This window comes from Xiphophorus couchianus, chromosome 19 (genome assembly GCF_001444195.1).
Source record: "Xiphophorus couchianus chromosome 19, X_couchianus-1.0, whole genome shotgun sequence".
In the NCBI taxonomy this organism is placed as follows: Eukaryota; Metazoa; Chordata; class Actinopteri; order Cyprinodontiformes; family Poeciliidae; genus Xiphophorus; species Xiphophorus couchianus.
Window position 1 is genome coordinate 997,356 of NC_040246.1, and position 21,784 is coordinate 1,019,139.

At 38.8% G+C, this 21,784-nt stretch overlaps 1 protein-coding gene across 5 annotated transcripts in view; it reads right to left on the bottom strand.

The window, feature by feature from the left end:
- The window catches only part of slc4a11 (solute carrier family 4 member 11), a 148,883-nt gene that overhangs the window by 14,941 nt on the left and 112,158 nt on the right, over positions 1–21,784 (bottom strand). For 4 of the 5 annotated variants that reach the window (XM_028001596.1, XM_028001598.1, XM_028001599.1 and 1 more), the window contains 7 exons: positions 15,337–15,421; positions 13,455–13,580; positions 11,503–11,616; positions 7,818–7,950; positions 5,177–5,250; positions 3,810–4,038; positions 3,293–3,399 (listed from right to left, as the gene is read on the bottom strand). In XM_028001596.1, coding sequence (XP_027857397.1) covers positions 3,293–3,399; positions 3,810–4,038; positions 5,177–5,250; positions 7,818–7,950; positions 11,503–11,616; positions 13,455–13,580; positions 15,337–15,421 — 868 coding nt within the window. The remainder of the gene's footprint in view (positions 1–3,292; positions 3,400–3,809; positions 4,039–5,176; positions 5,251–7,817; positions 7,951–11,502; positions 11,617–13,454; positions 13,581–15,336; positions 15,422–21,784) is intronic. The other variant, XM_028001600.1, reaches the window with a different exon arrangement.

Below are 21,784 nucleotides of genomic sequence, written 5' to 3' on the forward strand. Positions count from 1 at the left end.
ATCTAATTTCGTGCGCCGCTCTGTCAAATACTGCTGGATTAAATGTAACTGGTTAAATTTAGAAAATGACAAGACAATAATTGGTCTATTATGCTATGACTTATTGTCTCTGGAGGTACAGAACAGAAAATTGTCCGGGCACTTAAATTTAAATTCATTCGGGGTTTGGCAGTCATCTCTGTTCTGACCCCCAGAGAACAGCTGCTGCCTTGGCAACAATAGAGGCTAAAAATGATGCCAAACAACAGAGGATAAAAAAAGGAAGAAAAAAAACAACCTGAAAATGGCCAATGTGTTTTGTCGGGTGCTTTTATTAAAGAGCATAAAGCAATAATAAGGGCAGCAAATAAAAGGGTTCCGTCGCAAATGAGGCCGTTTCAGACAAAAGGCAGGTTTTACCTTTTAGCAGCTTTGGCTGAACTGGAATAAAAATAAAAATGATCTCCAAACTCATCACAAAATGAGAGGTCACAATTTACTCCTTACATCAGAAGTGTATCACAGGATGTCAGATGTATTTTAATTGTATTTAAAAAACAATTGATGAATAAAATTGAAGACATTTAAAAAGAAAAATAAACATCTGCAAAGGATGTCAGATATAACTTATAGGGGCAGTACTATGCGTTTTTCAGGCACATAGCACCATTTTATACTATGCTGCCTGATGTTGTTATAAAAATATATCAAATATGACATAAATTAAATTTGTCCTTGATATTTAAATGCCTTGAAATTGGGCCTCTGTCTCTTTAAAAATTCCTGCTTTTTCCGAAACTCTGCATTTAGGAGGTCATCATAACATGGCTCCTCTATGAACCCTTTAATGTGAACTTCTGAGAAGAAGCTCATATAATGAGCTCAGCTGATCCGCAGTCCCACCAGGTGGTTGCTAATTGCTGCTGGCTAGTCTGAAGGAGCTGAGTGGAGGAGCTGCTCTGTGATGTGGAAGCATGGAAACTGCAGTTCCGAGGAGGAGCTATGTCCTCGAAGGTGGGGCTAGGTCCATCCAGGCGTTTTGCACAGCTGAATGGTTGCAACAGAGATGAAAGGATTTCTCAAACATGCATCAGAAAATCAACCCTCCATGATTGTTTTTGAAGAAGGAATATCAGATAACAAGATTTACAGCTTGAAAAAGTCAATTTTACATAATGCTGCTCCTGTAATAGAAGGTTTAAATAATAATTTATGCATAAAATGGAAGAAATAAAAAAAATAAATAAATGGGTAAAATAAGCAAAAACTAAACAATAATTCCTTCATAAACTACCACAATTCCAGGTTAGTTAGTCAGTAGAAGGAATGAAAATCTTCCTGTTGCGGCGGGTGAAGAACCGAATCATCTATTAGCCATGAATCGATGATGGATGAGTGTTGATGGTAAAGTCCCTGACTACACCTGTCGGAACATCCTCGACCAAGATGATAAACTCTGCTCAATGGAGGTCAACACCTTGGAAAGAGCCTTTCCTAGTAACGGCGTATTGATGTGTGTAACGGGGTGTGTGTGTCGCATATTGGTAACACACTTTAAATGACGAAAACTTTACGCTGCAGCCGGCGTTCTGCCATCTACTGCAGATTCCACAGGATTTGGATTTGTCAGGGTAGGTAGCAGCCAGGTGTTGCCAATTAAAGCTCTTGATTAACTGAACTCAGCAGGTGGGAGCTCCTTTATACAAGCAGCACATTTGGCAGTTTGCTGGTCTTGAGGAGAGGAACTTTTTTTATGGCAAGAACCACTATGGGGAGGCCATTAAAACAGAATCTTGATGTGTTGGTCGGATGATGATGATTGGCACAGGTGAATGTTTCTATTTGCTTCCTGTTCTTTAGCTGGTAGTTTCCTGAGGGCCAACAGAAACAGATGACACTTGGAAAAACGGTCAATGACGCTTTCTTCTTCCGTCGAGTGTGTTCATGCCTCATATTCTGATTTGTTTTGGACAAGGAGCTCCAAAACAATGCAACCTTTTAAACTTTCCAAACAGCTTTTTTGATTTCAAAATCCATATGTTCAGAGCTAAAGAGCTAACTCCTCAACTTTTATCCAAGTGAATTACTTTAATGGCAAATGTGCAATCAAAAAACTGATTACCTCCAAGAAAGAAATTGTTTACTTTTTGTACTTGAAATGTTTAAGGTCCTCTGCAGCACTTCTGATGGAAGGCCTGAGGAACCACAATAATGATACTGCTGTTGATAAGGGGGCGTTTAGGTGCTTACTGGAGTAAAAAAAAAAAGGATTATTTCCTGCCAGACCACAGAGATCAGAAATCTATAGACCTACCAACTAAGGTCAGTGGACACAGTGCATTGATTTTCTGTTGGCAGTGATGAAATGACAGCTGGGATTAGGTTATCTAAAGTAAAGGAACACCTTCCTCCACTGCAGGTGTGCTCACACTGAGTCACTCATCAATCAAATACTAAACTCTAACTGCACATTTAAAACTAGGTTTCTGCAGGTTCAACCAATTCAGATTTAAGACTTTTGAAGGTGAAATTTAAGATGTCAGAAATGTACAAATCAAACAGCCTTAACCAACGTAGTGCCAAGTTATTTCACACAGAAATGAAGGATGCAACAGAAGTGATCCAATGACAAGAACGATAAATTTGCACTTAAACCATAATAAACGCAAAAAAATCAAGCTTGCTAGCCAGCTTGCTCGCATTTTTGTTTAGCTAGTTAGCTTGTTTTTATTGTTCCTCCATTTCCACTGCAGGAACCAGAACCAATGTTTCCTGCTAATATATCTGCTAATATCGGCCTTTGCCAGCTACCAAGGGTACATTAGCAGTTAGTTACCAGTAGCCTTAACTCATCATATAATACAATGATGAAGCAACTCATAGGCAACTCAAATGTTTGCCTGACACAAAAATCCCACAAGAAAAAAAGACTACAAAGGATATACAAGATTAAATAGACCTGCCACAAAATTTATGACTTCAAAAGAACATATTTAAGGCCAACTTCTATTTTTTAAAATGAAATTAAGACCTTTTAAAGCCTTAATTTTAAATACATGAATTTAAAACTTTTTGGGGATGCACAGCCACTCTGTAAATACCTTATGATCTAAACTTTGATCATTTATATCTTCCTGGGTGTCTTTCCAATTTTCTGAAACCAGAAAAACCTAGTACTATTTCTGCTATCCTGAAAACTACAAACAAACTTCCTGTGGCTGTTTTCTGCTCACATTGCACAGGTTTACCCAACAGGCTATAGCTTCATCCAGCCATCTGGAGCAAAACAAGAGGTAAGTCAAATGATACTAACGCTCGATGTCGCTAAAAATGTAGGAGCCGATGAAGGAGAAAAGCAGCACTGAGATGGGCAGGGCGCAGTCCGACAGCACTTCCCTCACTTTGGCATGCAGGAACGGACTGGGAGACGGAGACAGAGAGAGAAAGGACAGTGGAGTGAGCAAGGAGAGACAAATAATGGAGGAATACAATTACTGTGGACAAGACAAGGACAATGGCTGCAATCCTGACACCGCTTAAGTACCTTACTCCGCCTCTTGCTTACACAATTGAATCCAGCTTTGAGGTTGATTTGATTACAGAGAGCAATCAGTAGTAGAATATTAATGCTTATTAAATCACAGGCTGGAACTGAAGCTCTGACAGAAAAGTGAGTTTAGCAAGTTCTGTCTGGAAAGTTACAATCCTTAGAGGCGAGGTCCTGCTATGCAGCATCCATACCAGCAAGGCAGCGCTCCCAGCCAAACGTGATTTAAAGTTCTCCAGTGATTAATCTTTCAAGTGCCTCGGAATATTAATGCAGAATGTACCTTCTTTTGAACTGGTAGAGGGTATAGCCCATCCATAATGTCCCGAGCATCAGCAGGAGGCAAAGGACGGGCCTCTCTCGAGTGCACTGGATGAAAGATTCAGGCAGAGCATTGAACACCGACCCGACCATCACCTCACTCCTGTTTCCTCCCTGCAGGTCTCCAACCTGAGGAAGGTCCTCTAAGCTCCTGTTTTCCAGACCTGGAGCGTGGTAGTACCTCTGAAAGACTGAAACCAGAATCACAGTGGTCAAAACAAACTAACAAAAAATAAAACCCAAATTTTTGTGTTTCTTTTTCTTAGGTAAATTAAAAAGCATTCAAACTCCGCTGAACCCTTTCCAATTTTATTATTGTACAACCGAAAGCTTCAGTTTATTTTATTGTGATTTTATGTGACAGTCTGGATGGTCAGCTTTAAGCATTTGAAATCCAAAATCTTTGTCAGCTCTGCATAACTTTGTTATAACTCCACTGCGTTTTCCTGCCGCCACAAGTTTCACCAAAGTGATGGTGAGTTCAGGGTCTGTTTTCAGTGCTGAGAAGAACGTCGTCCAGCCAACTGCCAATAAATTTACACCGACTCATAATATATGCAACAAGCTAGCAATTAAAGATATATTATCAGCTTGTTGCCAGTAGCCTCAACCACGTCAAGATGCCAACGTGTGAATCAAACATTTGGCTGACAGAAAAGTCACGTGAAAAAAACAAAAAGCCCTTTTTAAGTGTATTTAAGGCCAAATTTTATTATGCAGAGACACCCTGCTCTGTAGTTTCAGTCTGAAAAGCAGAAGGCAGCAAAAAACTATAGTAAAATCTAGAAGCAAGAGCATTAATGCCAAGTTACAGAGCTGATTTTATTCACGCTCTGTGAATTAGCCATAAATAGCGGCTGAATATAAATGTTTTTTTGTATTAAATATATATTAAAAAAATGCTAAGTAATACGCAGCAGATTTGTAAAGATCCATCTGCAGATCGCTGAAGCAAAGAACAATGTCACTATGAAAAAGACTGGACAGGTTTTAATTAAAATGACTAATTGATTAGCTGGAGAGATCTTGGCACTCTCGGTCAACGAAGGATTCTTCAGGCATAATTAGCAAGTAGCTCGAGCAAATAACATTATTAAAAAGACACCAGTAACACAGTATGCAGATTATGTCGCAGTTATCTTTTTACCACTCCATTTGTGTTAGAAAACCTTTGCCTGCTTTAAATCGGAAATTTGCTTGTGATGACAGTAAAATCTGAGATGGGTGCAAAGTCTTAATTATCACAGTCAAAATAAGGAAGCATTATAAGCAGTTACAGATTGCAGTGCTGTAGAAAAACAAAACAAAGTGACTGCTTGTGTTACTTACTTTTGACTGTTCCTTTGACAGCATCAACTACAAATGCAATGGAAATGAACAGGGCAATGACCTCTTCTGTTGACCTGGAAAACACATTGGACATTGTTGCTTAGCGACAAATAAAATGTTAAAACACAGAAAAAAGTAGCATTTTTGTCATTCCATTTCAAACAATACAAGGAAGTTCAACTTAATAAAATAATATTTTAATGAACTTATATTGCAGTGTTGTTGGAGTAGTTTGTTGTCATTAAATCATAAAAGCTCTAGACCTACCCATTGCCATTCTGCCTTTCATTTTATTTCATACATGTAAAACTACTGTATTTTGTGCCTACGATCATAAAACATGGCAAATTATTTTTGCTCTACCGATATGATGTTCTAGTTACATGTTTGGTTTGAAATTATGACAGACCACATCAGTGAAATAGGAAGCTGTGTTTGTATGACCTTCAGTTATCTGGATTATTTCTGTCGGCGTGGGTGGGTGGGTGGATGTGTGTGTATATGTGTGTGCAGAGTGGTTGTCTACGTGTGGAATAGTTGTGTGAGAGTTTGTCACCTAAAGGTGTGACGTTGGTAGAACGGTGGGATGGGGAGAAACTTCACAACAAACTCTGGTCAAAAGAGGCAGAGGATAGCTAGCCTCAGACCCTGAAGACATATGTCACAGACTCCACCTTATCTGACACTGCTACCGTGTCTTCCAGTGCAGGTCAAGAAGAGACTTTAAGGCTCCCACACAAGACACAAAGTGTTCCCAGTGATGAAGAGGAAAATCCACTGACCATTGCCTAGTTCAGACTCCACAAGCCACAGTCACCCCGACACATCCCTGAGGGTCTTTGGGCTTCATCACAACTCAAATCCAATTGACAAGCTCCAACCACCTCGATTACCAGACCAACCTCTAAGCCTGACAGACAATCTTTGGTGGCACCTCTGCTACCAAGAGATAGCCTGGTAAAAACCAGCCACTCGTCCTTCGCACAGGAGGTCTGGGCACTCGACTATCAAAAAACGATAGGAAGCCAGCGGCAGGCTAGCTGGAGGCTGGAAGCTAGCAATCGTTTCTCAGTAGTCTTGTTAGCCTCCAACAGATTGAATAAAGTTTTAATCTTTTCCCAACCACTAACGTTTCCCCACGATGTATATCCTGTCCTAGTTTGGTGCTATGAAGCCTACCAGAAACTGCCTGTGCTAAAAACAACCATCCTCCACTGTGATCTGAACAAGGCAGCTGTTAATATTAATTCAATATTTAGAAGCATGGACAACACGGTCTGAATGGTTTTATTTACTTCCTCTTCTGCCATCTCTAGGCAGACTACAATTCCAAAACAGAGCAGAAAATTTATTTCATTGCTCACAACTTCTTTGTTCGCTGATTGGCCCAATAGAAATTCTACAGGAGGGAATCCAAGTGAAGGGGAGAAAACCCAGCCTGTTCTGTAAGCAAGATTTTATTAGAGTGGAATAGTGCAGGAAGTCACGAGCCAGATGAGCCAAAAGCCAGAACAGACCCCAAGCTGCCCAGAGCCCTCCTACAGCAGGAGGATACAAGAACCAGAACTTCTCAGACTCTTCCATTCCCACTGCCACTGACTGAGGTCTGAAAACTTTGGGTTGTACTTTGTTTCCATTTATTTTGGTTCTGATCCCCATTTGAGCTTAAAAAAAGGTAAAAGTAGGAAAAGTCATCCAGTAATAACAACCAAGTGACCTCCTGCTGATAGATATTGTTCAGTAGTGTCAGATAATTATATTTTCTAACAAGAATCTTCCTGCAGGGTGTGAATTGTGCAAAACAGCACATGGTACTTATTTATTGTCGGATCGCGGAGGCAGCAGCCAAAGCATAGAGACCCAGACTTCCCTCTCCCCAGCCACTTGGGCCAGCTCCTATGGGGGAATCCCAAGGCATTTCCAGGCCAGCTGAGAAACACCGTCCCTCTAGCGTGTCCTGGGTTTTCCTCTGGGTGTCCTCCCAGTGAGACGTGCCAAGAACACCTCACCATGGAGAGCTCTACCCCCCCCGAGTTCTTCCCGGATGACCGAACCTCTCACCGCGTCTCTAAGGGAGAGCCCTGACACCTTGTGGAGGAAACTCATTTCAACTGCTTGTATCCATGATCTCATTCTGTCTGTCATTACCCAGAGCTCGAGACCATAGATGAGAACAGAAACGTAGAACGACCGGCAAATCAAGAGCTGTTTTTAGTAACCAAAATAAGCATCTCATAGGAAACAACCAAAACTGTAAAGGTAAAAAATGGCATCAGAGCAACATAACCATCAAAGTTGGATGTTTTTGGCTGCAGCTCAAACATCTGAGAAATTCTAACAGAAACATTAAAGTTTGCATTTCTTTCACTCACAAATAAGAACTTATGAGCCATTCTTGCTCACAGCATCCACATTTTTTTGCTAAAGGTCTTTGAATTTGTAAAACCTAATGCTGACAAAAAAGAACAAAAAAAACAAAAACAAGAACAAGCTAGTTAGCAAGATCCGCTATGCTGTTGGCTTTGAATATTACAGATTTTGTCACCAACAGTTACAGGTCGGTGGAGTTGGAATCATATGACCCATTAGGAAAACGGTCCCAATAAGCCGAGATAAATGTAAACTCAAATATAAGTGGTACCTTTTAAAGAGCTTCATCAGCAGACTGACATTGAAGATCCCTCCCAAGATGAGGAAGAGGCAGTTCCACAAACCGATGCAGGCATAGAAAGCTGGGAAATCCAAGTTGTAGTCATCACAGATTCCTCGGATCACTACAATCCACAAGACAAAAAACACACATATACTTGTATAGAAATATAAAACATCTGAATGACACAATGAAAATATTTAAGAGGGAAGTATTATGGGTTGTCCAGCCACATAGAGCCTTTTTATAGCACAGTCAAATAACTATGTTAACTTCAATTGGTATAAAAATGCTGCATATATCAAATATGACAAAAGAAATTTTACTTTGTAATTGAAATTGGGTCTTTGTCTCTTCAAAAACTGCTGCTCTTTCTGAAACTCGGGCTTCAGGAAGTCATCACAACATGGCTCCTCTATTAACCCATTAAGAACATTTTTACCAGTGTAACATTGAGAAGTAGCGGGGGAGCACCGCTCTGTGAGGCAGAAGCTTGGAAACTGCAGCTCAGAGGAGGAGCTTGGTCTCGAAGGCGGGGCTAAGTCCAGCCAGACATTTTGAACGGTTGAATGAATGCCATAGAGATTCAAGGATTTCTCAAACATGCTTTCCTTCTCAAACATGCATTAAAGAATCCAAGCAACATTCTAGATATGTTTATTAGAGGAAATAACATTAGAACATAATATGAGACTCAAAAATATCAATTTTATACAATACTGCCCCTTTAATGTGTGTGTATAAGGAATAAATGCTTACAGTGCCTTGCGAAAGTATTAATACCTCTTGAACCGTTTTACATTTTTTCATATTTCAAATATAAACTTTTTGTTTTGTTGTACAAAGTAGTGTATAACTGTAAAGTGGAAGGAACAAAATAAAGATGAACTTGTGTCCACACACTTTATACAAGACTCCATTAGCCTTTCTCTAAATGATGCAGTTTCCTCTCAATTTTCTTCTCCGAAACTCAGATTTGTAGAAGGCATGCATACGAGGATATAAGTAATCAGATCAAACTTGTCGGTCAAACTAAAAAAAACACGACACGTCGACGCCCCGATCGGAATATTCGGATCAGATTCGGCTCCATCGGAATGAATTTGTAATCGCATCAGCCTGTCATTTCCCAAAACCACTGCAGGAAGAAAAAAAAGCCATAAAAGCGCACACAGGGTCAATCTGACCCCTCAGAGAAAGCGGGAGGCGTAATTGCAGTAATTCCCCGAGTTTTATTAGAACCTGGTGCTGGTCCGTTCTGGAACCAACACACTACTGTTTTTTTGGTTTTATGTTTGGCAGAAACTGAGGAACAGCTTCTTCTTCTGTGCTTTTTTAGGGAAACTTTACAACTTTGCACATGTCAGTACTTCTATTCTGAACAAAACTTGATGCACAATCATATTAAATAATTCAGTATCCATATAAACCATACATTCAGATTATTTAATCCCATCAGATTAAAGTATTTCGTATTTCCTGAGTGGTTTTTCTTATTAATGTTCTGCTTGTTTGTTTTCGTGGATGGCCGTGTCTCTGCCTCTGTGCCGTACTTTGTTCATCTTCAGACGATGCATCGAACAATGATCCCTAACATGTCTTAAGTCGGGTGACATCATAATCGCACCTTGCCTTAAACTTCTGCCCAGCTTTCTGCCTGAGCTGTCTGCGGTGTTCCTTGGTATTCATTATGTTGTTTGTTTTCTAATGTTCTCCAACAAACCTCTGAGGCCTTCGCAGCACAGCTGGCTCCATACCGAGAATAAATGAAAAACAAGTGAACTCAATTTACTAATTAGGTGACTTCTGAAGAGAAAATGAAAAAAAAAAAGACACGATGGAGCGAAGTACAAATGCACAAAGCACTTTTCAGATTTTTACTTGTAGGAAATTTGCAGATATTTTCTTCTACTTTGTTTGGTTGTTTGGTGTTCGATGTTGAATCTCAGTTAAAACCGTTCAAATGTGTAGCATGACAAAATGTGGAAAATGCTGTGTGTATATTTTTGCAAGATGCCGTATTGAAGGGTGTGCAAAAGTGTTTTTTGGGGACTTTTTTTTGTCTCCCTTAATAAAACAACTTCATTTAAAAACTGCATTTTTAAGTACCTGTGTTGTTTTTTACTAATATTTTTAATTGATTTAACGTTCTCAAACGCTTTTGCATAAGTGTGACAAACATGCAAAAAAAAGAGGAAAATCAGGAAAGAAGCAAACTCTTTTTTCAATTCAAAAACAATTTGAAAAAAACCCAAACACATTCAATTGGTTAAAAGTGATTCCATTTCAAAGATTTTTCCAGACTCCAATAATGAGAGGATTTATTACAGAAGCTCTCGGTGGCTTCATTGATTTCAAACATGGATGCACAAAGAGTTAAAGAGAAACATGCATTTTAATTTAACTTGAAAAGGAAAAATACAAAAAAAGAACTGTAATTAGTTTGTTAAAAACCATAATAATTTAGTTGTTATCTTGAGTCACAACTTTACAAACAAGCCTTTGTTCCGTTCAGAAAGCTGCTGGAAATATACTACAATTATCCCCATGAGAATGTTCCCTGCACAATTCCAACCCATTTACTTCAAAGATCATCCCACCGCAAACTCGCCAAACAGCTTCGGTATTAAAACTGCATCTTGGCATCAAAGTCGCTGCTTTTCTTCATCTCTGCTCTCTTTCGGAGTTTCCACCATTCAAGTTCATTTACATTCCTCCCAACAAAACAATGCTGTTGGGCAAAAAACCGTCCAGCGGTTTATGTGCTGCGTTCGGTCTGAACTGAATAAAAGCTTTACTTGTTCCTTTTTTTTCTTGAGCAAATGTGCGGACCTGCAGGCACCTGAAACCAGCTGTTACGTAACATGGGCAAGAAAAAAAAAAAAACAACACACATTCTGGTCCATCTGTCCCCCTCTGCGGCGACTATTGGATGTTTGGACTTATTTTTTTTCTGGGAGAAATATATTCTAAATATTTCTTTTGACATCAAATTCAAACCAGATGTGAGCAACAACTCTCAGTAATCCATCCATACAAAACAAATTAGTCCAGAGATGGAATTAAACAACAAAATATTGGAATGACAAATGAAATAAGTATTAAACGCTTGAAGAAACAGGTGTGCAAAAAGACACAGGAAACCAAGAAGTCAGCTGAAATCGGTCAGTAGTTATATGTATGTATATGCTGCTATGCACAGGTGTTTTGAAAAAAATAAAGAATATAAAAAAAATTGCATTCCCTACAGGAGTCATCTTGAAGTTAACATTACAGAAAAAAGTGTCTACTGAAGTTCTTTCCCCCCCCATGACTTTATTTATGGACTTTATTGTGAATGTGGATTACTTGGGTTGTCAAAATCTGATATGAAAGTAATGTAAATAATAATGTCAGGATTATATCTTTGAAGCAAACTGATGACTGATTTTACAACCTGTCTGCTTTAGACACTCATTAACACCAAGAGTTTGAACATTGTTTTTCTGATTCTTTAGTTAAAGAGGAGATGAGTATGATAGGTTTTTTTTTAATCTCCGCCATTAATTTTCTTCCACTTTTGATGCTACCTTCTTAGCGTTCTGCCCACCGTCTAGGACTCGTCTGCTGTGTAAAACTGTGAGAGACGGCTGCCTTGTTTTTGAGGCGAGCTGAATGAAACTACAGGAGAGCTTACCGCTGATGAAGATGGCGAGGGGAGCAGTGGTGAGAGGGATAACTAAAGGGGAGCCAGCGAACAACGAGTAGATGACTCCGCCGATGCTCTGGCCAATGATAGTCTTCCGAACATCTGGGCAGAGAAGACACACACACACACACGCCCACACACACACGCAGAGAAGACACAGGAAAAGGTTCTGATGAATAAACATGAATGCCCTTAAGGTTCTGCTGCACAGCTGAGCAGAAGCAGAAGGAAACTCATAATTCACTTTCTGCACCAGGAATGTTATTAGGCGAATTATCTGTTATTTTTACCCACAAATTAACTATAGATACTTGCTGCATGCTCTTCCCGCTACAATAAAAAAACCCCAAAAATACACACAATTCAATTTTAGGGGGATGAGTAATGCAGGCTTTAGGTTTTTATAGTTAGAATACGTCAACCAACAATCCGTTCTCAACCAACAAAATAATGAAATGTAAAAAATAAGAAGCAAAAAGCAAGAAAAAAAAAACAAAACAATTTTTCATTACAGTTTTTTTCAATATTGTAAATATTTTTTCCAACATTCTGACATTTCCACATCCGATAGGCTCTGAGGTTTTTAAGTGTTTTTAAGTGCTGTAAAAACACTTAAAAAGTGTTTTTAGTGTTTTTAAGTGCTGTAATTTCATGACAGCACTTAAAAACACTACATATATATTACTACGTCATTAGCAAGTTATGATACTTCATAAAACTCTTTGGCCTCTTTAGTTTCTGTTTCTGCTCCTGCATCAATCAATCAATCAATCAATTTTTTTTGTAAAGCACATTTCAGCAGCAAGGCATTTCAAAGTGCTTTACAGTAAAACATATTTCACTACAGAAGTTATGAATCATGTGTTAAAATATGGTTTAAGGTTAATGTTTTGGAAGGTTGGTTTAGAATCCAGAATAATAACAAAACGAACAAAAAGTAACAAAACAAACAAGTAAAACCCTTTTTGTAAAAGTCTCAAATTATTAAGTATGGCTCAAGAATGAAGCTATCCATTTGAGATTTTTGATTTGGGAAAAATTACAACCAAAAAAATAAAAAGCCACCTGCACTTTGTCAGAAACAAAGCCCATCTGACCAACTATTGGTATTGGACCAGTTATTGGAGGTTGTTATGGGATTAGATATGTGGCAGGGATGTGACTACTAATCCATGTATCAATCTGTGGTATGACCAAAAGTGTTTAATCTACATTAAGGGGGCAGTGTCATGTAAAATCATCTTTTTGGAGCTTTAAATCATGTTGTAATGATATTCCCTCATCAAAAACATATCGCAAGTGTGCAAGTCTTGCCTTTATTATTATTATTAATTTATTTTTTTGCTTACCTTTAACTTTCCATCTACCTCAGAGCCTATCGGATGTGGAAATGTCAGAATGTTGGAAAAAATATTTACAATGTTGAAATTCCACAGAAAGGTTATTGTCAAAGTTGAAAAATGCTGAAAAATGTCCCCATCTGGTGTTTTTGGCCTCGTTTGACTAAAATGGGAAACTTCTGACGTCTGCTGTGCGCCTGTCCAGTACAGCTGACAGCGCCTGTGTTATTTCATTATTCTTTAACACTTGTACAAAAGAAAAGGACTAGATGTCATCTGTGTCAAGCAAATGAGCTAAAGTCGGTATCTGATTTGTTATTTCAGTTTTTTTTTTTTAAAGGAATCGGGACTTTTTTATTGCAAAATTAAAAATAAAAAAATGGATATGTCAAAGCTTTACTCTATTTGTGAGTCGAAAAATATTTTAAAGCTATTTTTTGTCATTAAAACTGTCTTAGATCAACGATGACCTGTTTATACACTACATAAATGGAGTAGCAGAGCAGCTGGCTCTGCTAATCCTCAGTGGGAACTTTACTTTGTCGACTCGTGTTTGATAGAACATAAGAGTGTCTACATGCCGGCTGCGCGCTCCTATACCGATTTCGCCGCGGGTGCTCTCGTCGTTGAGGGAGCCGAAAGCAATCGCGGGAAGGAGGATGGCGATGTAGAGGAAGATGGCTGTGGTCATGTACTTCAGCAGGGTTTTATTACTTCCAACTATACCTGAAGGGAGACAAACACAAACACATGAGTCATATGCATCTCATAATGAAGCGGAGGAGGCTCAGCACTTTAATTTAAAAACGACAGAAACGCTAGCAGAATCCATCGTTTAGTTCCCCTGCAATAAGGAACCTCTAGAGGGGGGGTGTATGTGTGTGTGTCAGAATATTCTACTGTGGCTTACACAGCCGACTGCCCCTTTGAAAACAGGAGTGATATGTTTTGCGTTTGTGTAATCCATCTCGTTTTAGGAGCGGTCAGATGAATGATGGATAACTCATGTTGGAATCAAACATTTTAATTGGCCTCTAATGTGATCGCTGGTTTCCGTGACCTTCGCAGGATGAACATTTGATCAAACTCACATGTCAGGAACGTGTTGATTTCTGTTGCAGCTTAAATAAAACAAAAATGCGTTGAGAGAGGAAAGGGCTGAGCTGCTTGTTGTGACTAACGCATTATTTAGCATCTGTGTGTGTGCGACCTGGACCGGAGCCGCTTTCACACACTGTGGGTAAAGAGTCTGAGTTGATGACTCAGTGAAAGTACCTGCCTTCAGCGACTGCATCAGTAAGGTATAGGGAGATGCTTGTGGTTGATGACCTGGGATATTATAATAATGTCGAACATAAGGAGGCATGTGGGAGACTTTAGAGTTATTTTTACAAGGTGCAAAACCCTGGATAAAACCCAAGGATAGCAAAGACGTACCTAAAAAAAACACAAAAAAAGAAGCACACGTTGTATTAGACCTAAGATTTTCAAAAAGACACCACATATTACTGTAGTGTTTAACTTAATCAAATATAATGCTGATAGTGTAGCACATAATTGGATGTTTCAGCAAAAATCTTTCACATGTGGATCCTAATTTGGCACAGATGTTCTCAGGGTTGTTTTTTGGTGTTTAACTTATTTTTGTTGACGGACAACATGAATGTGTGTGGTGTCAAACCATGCATATTTATATTTTGAACCTTAATATACCTTAGAACCTTATATTTTGAACCTTAGACCATTCCTAAAAGAATGGTCTAAATCATTTTTTGCCCTTTATTTTTCTCCCCGAAATCATATTTTGGCAAAAATTACATCAGCCATTATTTTGGGAAGGAGGAGATATATTTTCTTGATCTTTTTTTCCTTTATCTGGTGGCCATTTTTCAAAATGGCTGCCGTGGTTGTGATGAAACATAATACATTTGCACTATAATTACCGGTTTATATTACTAGTGGTGGGCACGCTAAACTGTTACACATATCAAACAATTTGCAGAAGCTAATGCTTACCACAAAGAGGACTGTTGCTCAGCCTGTAAAATGCTACATATTATAACTTTAAAGTTGTATCAATATGAAGCCCAAAGGCAAAAACATATGATGTGACATAGAGTTCTACTAAGTTGTTAAAATAAGTAACATTTAGCTTTAAAAGGCTCATAGATAGCAGCCATTTTGAAAAATAGGTGTCATCCTGAAATTTAAGTGGCTAATGTAAAAAATACACAACCTGAGGGTTGAGCATGCAAACTTTTATGCTTGTTTCCACATTTGACAGATTTGTATAATAATATGCTGCACTATAAGATGCATAAGAAACCAAAAACCCCAAGATGTACCAAATATGTAAAACATTACAATACTTTCTTTCTGTGAGGCAAAGTTTGAAAGATAAATGAGGTGCTGCCAGCGGCACCCCGGTGGGGCATAGCAACACAAATGACTCACTTTCACTACAAGTCCAGGTCCAGCTTACCATCTGTGAAGTCAGAAGGGTAGAAAGGCAGTCTGCGACGCAAGTCCTCATAAATCCCTCGGCCGGCTTTGAAGAAATCTTTACACTGTGGAGAGAAAGGAAAAGGTCAGGTTTTCCTCAAGGAAACGTCTCTCACGGAGGAAAAGCCGGGACTGTGTCTTCAATGTTAAATTGAAAAACAGCCATGCAAGTTGCAGTGCCTCGCAAACATCATGCCCGTTGGAGTTTTTCACGTTTTATTATGCTATAACTACAAACATGTTTGTGTTTTATTAGAATCGATGTTGTAGGTCAGCACGGTCATTCATCATTGCTAAGAGGAAGTAAAATAAATAAATACAAGCTTTCCAGCAGATTAAAATTTCAGCATTTCTGTTAAGCCCACTTTATACTGATACCCCCCAAATAAATTCCAGCGCAAACAATCGTCTTTGGAAGTTACCTAATTAGTACATCAAGTGTGAGGGTGTGTATAGGGTTAGGGTGTGGCCATTCTGTGAAGACCTCAGAGGGTTGATAGAGAACATTAGAGAACAAAGAGCAGCACAAAGACTGAGGAATGTAGCATACAGGAATACAGACATCCAATTATGTGCTACACTATCAGCATACAGACAGGAATACACTGTTATTGATGGACTACGTTAGAAAATAATGTCCTGAGCTTAGAACGTCTCAAGGAACACTGTGAAATCTATCACACGTATACAAAGACTATGTCACTACTGCAAATACTTTCTACTAGCCATTTGGCTAGTTGGACAATAACAATAGCAATTGCTAACGACTTCTTACCAACAAAAATATGTCTGATAGAATGTTGGTAATTTCACTGAACTCTGACCCAGAAAACCACGGCATTCTGGGAGTTGTAGGCAGAAGAAAGGTTTTAGTCGCTCTACCTCTCACGTCTCAGCTATGAATGGTTGGTGGTATGGTTAGCTAGCACGGTTGGTTGGTTAGCTAGCAGCAACCTGTCGAGTAGCAGTTTCATGTTGTCCCCCAACATACTCAGGTGTACTTCATTCCTTGTAGGCCCACATGTACGTATGACGAGTGTTTGAGTCGGACTCAATGCAGATGTCTGTCGGACACATCCGGACAAAGTTACATTTTTACAACTGCACACTCATCCTTAGTGACACACAGATTCACACGGTAAACTGCTAGACAGGAAACAGTGTTCACATTGAACTGTTGTGTTTGTGCAACATCAAGATGATCATGTTGGGAGTCGGCGCAACCAGTCGCAAGAACGACTAGCATGACTGCCTCTATGTGCAGCACTGACAGTTGTATGGTGGAGAAACAAACTGAGCTAGCCATCCAACTAGCTCATCAAACTAGCTAGCATTCGTTCAGATTGTGGGAAATGAAGGAATATGTCACTAGGAATGTAGGCAATCTGTAGACTTGCCTATGAAATTTCTATGGTCCACAGACAGAATATGTGCAGTATGCGAGACTATTTGGGAGGATTTTCATGTCCAAAGAACAGGGTGGAGTGAAAGGAGGAAATGAGTTCAGCAGCTCCAGATGAAATTGCAGATAAAAGAGGAAAGATCAAGTCACCAGTTTGGCAGGATTTTAGATATTTAAAACAAGAAACGAACCAATAAGTAGTCAATAGAGGCTGCAAAAGAAAGGTGGGTTTCATACAATTGGTTTCAAATTCTTGAAAACATGAAGTATTTTCCTTCTACTTCACACTTATGGGGAATAACTGTGATGTAAAAGGTTGTAGTTAAAATGTATCAAGTAAAATTGCAATAATATACACTGAGGTGATCTAAAAATCTAATTATGCTCCAATGTTAGCTTCCTTTAAGCATGTACTATTTGGTTTAGTGATGATGTTGCTCATAGATCTACAAACGACTTTGTTCCACCATCGTCGTAATTCATTTAAAGGCATTTCTTAACTAAGTTATTTGAAATCTCAAGATATCTTTAAGACATTTAGTGTCAGCTAAAATTACAAGAACTTTAAAATGTTTTCAAAGGGCAGTTATTAAAAAAAAAAATCAAACACTGTGATAAAATGTGTCTCATGAGGAGCGCCCCAGGAGACAAAGTTTCTTCTACTGCAGAGGAGCAGTTCATTAGAGTTACAAGCCTCAGAAATGACCAATTAACAGCACCTCAGATTAGAGCCTTTAGGTATTTGACATGTCATAACATTAGCTCGAAGAAAACTCTTATTAATTAAGTCTACATGGTGGGAAAAAAGCAAAGAGGGAAACTTGGAAGAAAACTAAAAAGTTCTGCTGTTTTTGGACATCCACTCAACTTTTGTTTTTGCTAAATGGAGGGTATCTAGATGTCGTTAACCAGGATAAGCTTTAACAAGGCAGTGAGGTAAACATGCCCATTTGTTCACATGGGTTTGACTGTGTGTGGTGGACTACATGTGTGTATTCAGCTTGCCTTCTCTAAGTATGTTGGCAACATTAAAAACAACCATGAAATTAAGTGCGTTTTGTTGAACATTTCATCATGTCGTTTAAAAGTGCGTGCCACTTTGTATCCCCTCTTTTTCTAAGCAATGTATGCGTTTTGGAATGATGGGAGTCAAATTCACATTGTTTTATTGCCTCAAGAAGGGCTGTGTTAGATTGCTGTCTTGTTCATTTATTTTTTCCCCCAAACTTCATGATTTGAACTTTGGGAAAGTTCAGATCATCTACAGCTGATGCCCCTTAAATCATCTAAAGCTGCAACATTTGACATTTCCAAAATAAATTTGCTTAACACTCATGTTAAAAAAAATAATATTGTTTTTCAATAAAAAGTTTTGGCGCTAGGATGAGCTGTTTTTTTTTTTTGCCATATTGAAATTGGTTTAGTTTTCAAAACTAAAATGAAAATACATTTTTGACCTCACACAAGTCACAAGAGCAACACCCCGATCTTGCCACCGGTGAAAACCACAAGAAGACGAAAGCAAGTAGCACGAGGATCATGACATCATATTTTTTAATAACTTATTAATGTGTAACTTTAATTGTTTATTTAATCAAAACTGTGTTTTTTTTAACATTAATGTAACACTGATAAAGTTATGTGCAGATTTGTAATGGAAACATAACTTATGTCGGCCCTTAAGAGGTCAAATAATAAATAACTGAATTTTCATAAAGTTGCCATCACCTATTGCTGCTCCAGGCATTCAGCATGCTGAGGTGAGTGAATCTTTATCAGCATATGGAGAGTGTCTGCCAAGTTTAAATAGTGATTTTTTTTTTAAATCAAGTTATGTCGTTGATATGACCTAGATGTGCATGAAACTGAAAGGTACTACTTTAGTATATCAGATACACAAATTAATATCAAACTTGCAGATGAAAATGTATATAGTTGGACTAGGTCTTTATGTTTGCTGCTTGTTTTGAGGGGTTTGTGCTTCAAAAGATAGAAAAGGCGATAAAAAATACAGTTCTTTTTCCCTAAATGTTTTGTTGAATGATGTGGTTTAATAGCGCATTCATTGGAAAAATCACAAATTCTAAGAAGGCGTCATAAATATGTAGTTTATAACATATGTCATAAACTACAGGTTAGTTTATGACACCTGTAACCAATATGGCTGCTGTGTGTTTCAAAAGTTGTGGAAGCTACAAAATATTTGACTTTCTGACTCACTACATCTCATTAAGTCTTTCAGGCACCACACTGTACTACCTTTGTTTGTGAATATGATCCTGGAGTATTTTAGAGATTGTTGTTTTCAGCCTATCCTGCGTTCACACCTCACAGTCAAAAGGTAACGCAGCAGAAGCCCATTGTCTTCCAATCCACAGGTTTTCAGCCCAATGTCTTTGAAAATCAATAGAACGTGACTCTCCCATGTGATGCTGCGAGGAAACTTCACAGACACAACTGTTTGTGATTTGCCACTATTAGTATACTGCCAGCACTTTTGAAGACATTGGATTGTGGGACACTTGTGTTGTCAAGACATATTGTGTTGTGTTGGGAGATGGTCACAGTGAGAAAGGCCCAACAAGAATGATGAAAACAACTGGTAGGATGTAAAGATGACCAGTTTACATGTGAAACATGAATGAAACAACCCTTTATGTCCCTTATAACATCTTTCCCAAGTTAATGCAAGCTCCTTCATCTTGATGAAAAGTGGCTTATATGTTAGTGTTTTAGTCGTGTCTTATTTGAAGTGTAGTAGTGTATTGGTATCAGAAACTAGACTAAAACACTTGGTAGGTTTTAGTATTTTTGTTGTGTTAATGCTACCTAAATACATCCACCTGACATGTATTTGAAAAATGATTTCTTCCACTTTCTTCGCCTCTCAGTTGTCTCCAACAGAGAAAATTTGTCAGAGAAGTCAGTATAAGAGGTCAGATAAGAACCCCTTCCTGTTTTTGTACTCGCCAAACAATGCATCAAAGAACACTGCTGGAAATGCTTCAGTTATGAGGTTTTTACAAGTTTTAGGGGGTGAGGGGGAAAAGAAATTCACATATTTATTTCAACTGACTAAAATGTTTTAGTCAGCTTCTTTGTGTCTTACATGGGCAGAATTATGTATTTATAAAATGGATACCATTTTAAAGTACAATCAAGTACAACCTTTAATTGTTATAAAAATGCTATATATGTCAAATACAGCACAGACCAAAGGTTTGGACACACCTTCTCATTGAATTCAATGAGAAGGTGTGTCCAAACCTTTGGTCTGTGCTGTATCACTTGAAAGAAATTTGACTTTGTGATTTAACGCCTTGAAATTGGGCCTCTGTCTCTTTTTTTTTTTAACCCTCCAGGGTTTTTTTTGTGGGCTCTAGTGTCCCTTATATGAAAGTAGGCTGACAGGAAAGGGGGAAGGAGAGCGGGGAAGACATGCGGCAAATGTCGTCGAGTCCGGGAGTCAAACCTGTGACGGCCGCATCGAGGACTCAAGGCCTCCAAACATGGGTCACGCTAACCCCTATGCCACCACGGCACGCCCCAGGCCTCTGTCTCTTTAAGAAACTCCTGCACTTTCTGAATCTCCGCCTTTAGGAAGTCATCAGAACATGGCTTGTTTACACCATGTTCCAAATTATTATGTAAATTGGATTTAAATGTCGTAAAGATTAAATTTTTTGTTGTGCTATTAAATTTATAGATGGTATTGTGTGTCAGGGCTCTTTGAATCACTATAACTAATTTCAGAGAGCTGGCTGATTAGTTTGTCTGGTGAGCAGGCCACAGCTTTCAATCAATATGGGAAAGAGAAAGGATCTCTGCTGACGAAAAGGGAGCTTTGTTCAGTAAAATTTGATTTATACTGTAATAGTTCATGACTTGAAAATTATACTGACCATCATTTGCATTGACCATTTAAGAAAATCTGAGAAAATATCACTTGCATAATAATTTGGAACACGGTGTATTAACCCATTAACATTTTTACCAGTGTTTTACTGAGATGTAGCAGCGAGCTCAGCAGATGTGCAGTCCCACCAGCTGTTGCCAATTGCTGCTGGCTAGTCTGAAGGAGCTGAGTGGAGGAGCTGCTCTGTGAGGCAGAAGCTGGGAAGCTTGGAAATTACAGCTCTGGGTAGGAGCTTTGTCCTCGAAGGGGCAGCTAGGTCCATCCAAATGTTTTGCCCAGCTTAATGGTTGTCATGGGAGATTAAAGAATTACTCAAACATGCACGAAAGAATCATGGCAACACTCCAGGTTTGTTTGTGATGAGAGAATGAAATTATAAGATTATGTAAAGCTCAAAACAGTAGCTTTTACATAACACTGCCCCCCATAAAACAATTGTAAGAACACAAAGGCTGAATCTAATTCTGGATGTTTTTAGCATTCTTTGCCCTAATTGTGGACCGTGACAGATTTTGATTCAAACTACCTATTTGATGACTCAGAAAAGACACTGGTAACTCCAAACGAGGCTCTCTCAGGGATGATTTAAGCCCCACAATCTGAGTCATCTGCCATAATGAGGTAGCCCTGAAAAGTTCTGTAATCCAAAACAAGGTGAGTGAAGCGGTATGGTCACATTAAGGCGCGCGTTCACCAGAGAGATCTCTGTCCCCAGAACAATAAAGGATGACAGAGCGATGACGGCGGCAGTCCAGAATGGAGGACTTGGTGAATTTTTAGCGCGGTCAGAAAAGGGAATTAGCTCGACGACAGCCACGTGATTCGACGGGAGAGCGCTCCTTGAAAATATGAGCTTTTAGGTTGCACTAGCCACAGAGCAAATGTGAAGTCCTGATTGAGCTTATTAAGCAAATTATCCAATTAGCCAGTGTTTAATTTCCCTGTTAAGCATGACTTTACACAGTTAAGTGAAAGGAGGAGAGGAATTATGGGAGCAGGATAATCATTCCTGCCTCATTTGTCATCGTAAAAAGTTTTGATGGCATTTTGCAGAACGAAGCAATTTAGCTCGACGTGAAGAACATAAAAACAAACAGCATCAGCATTTTG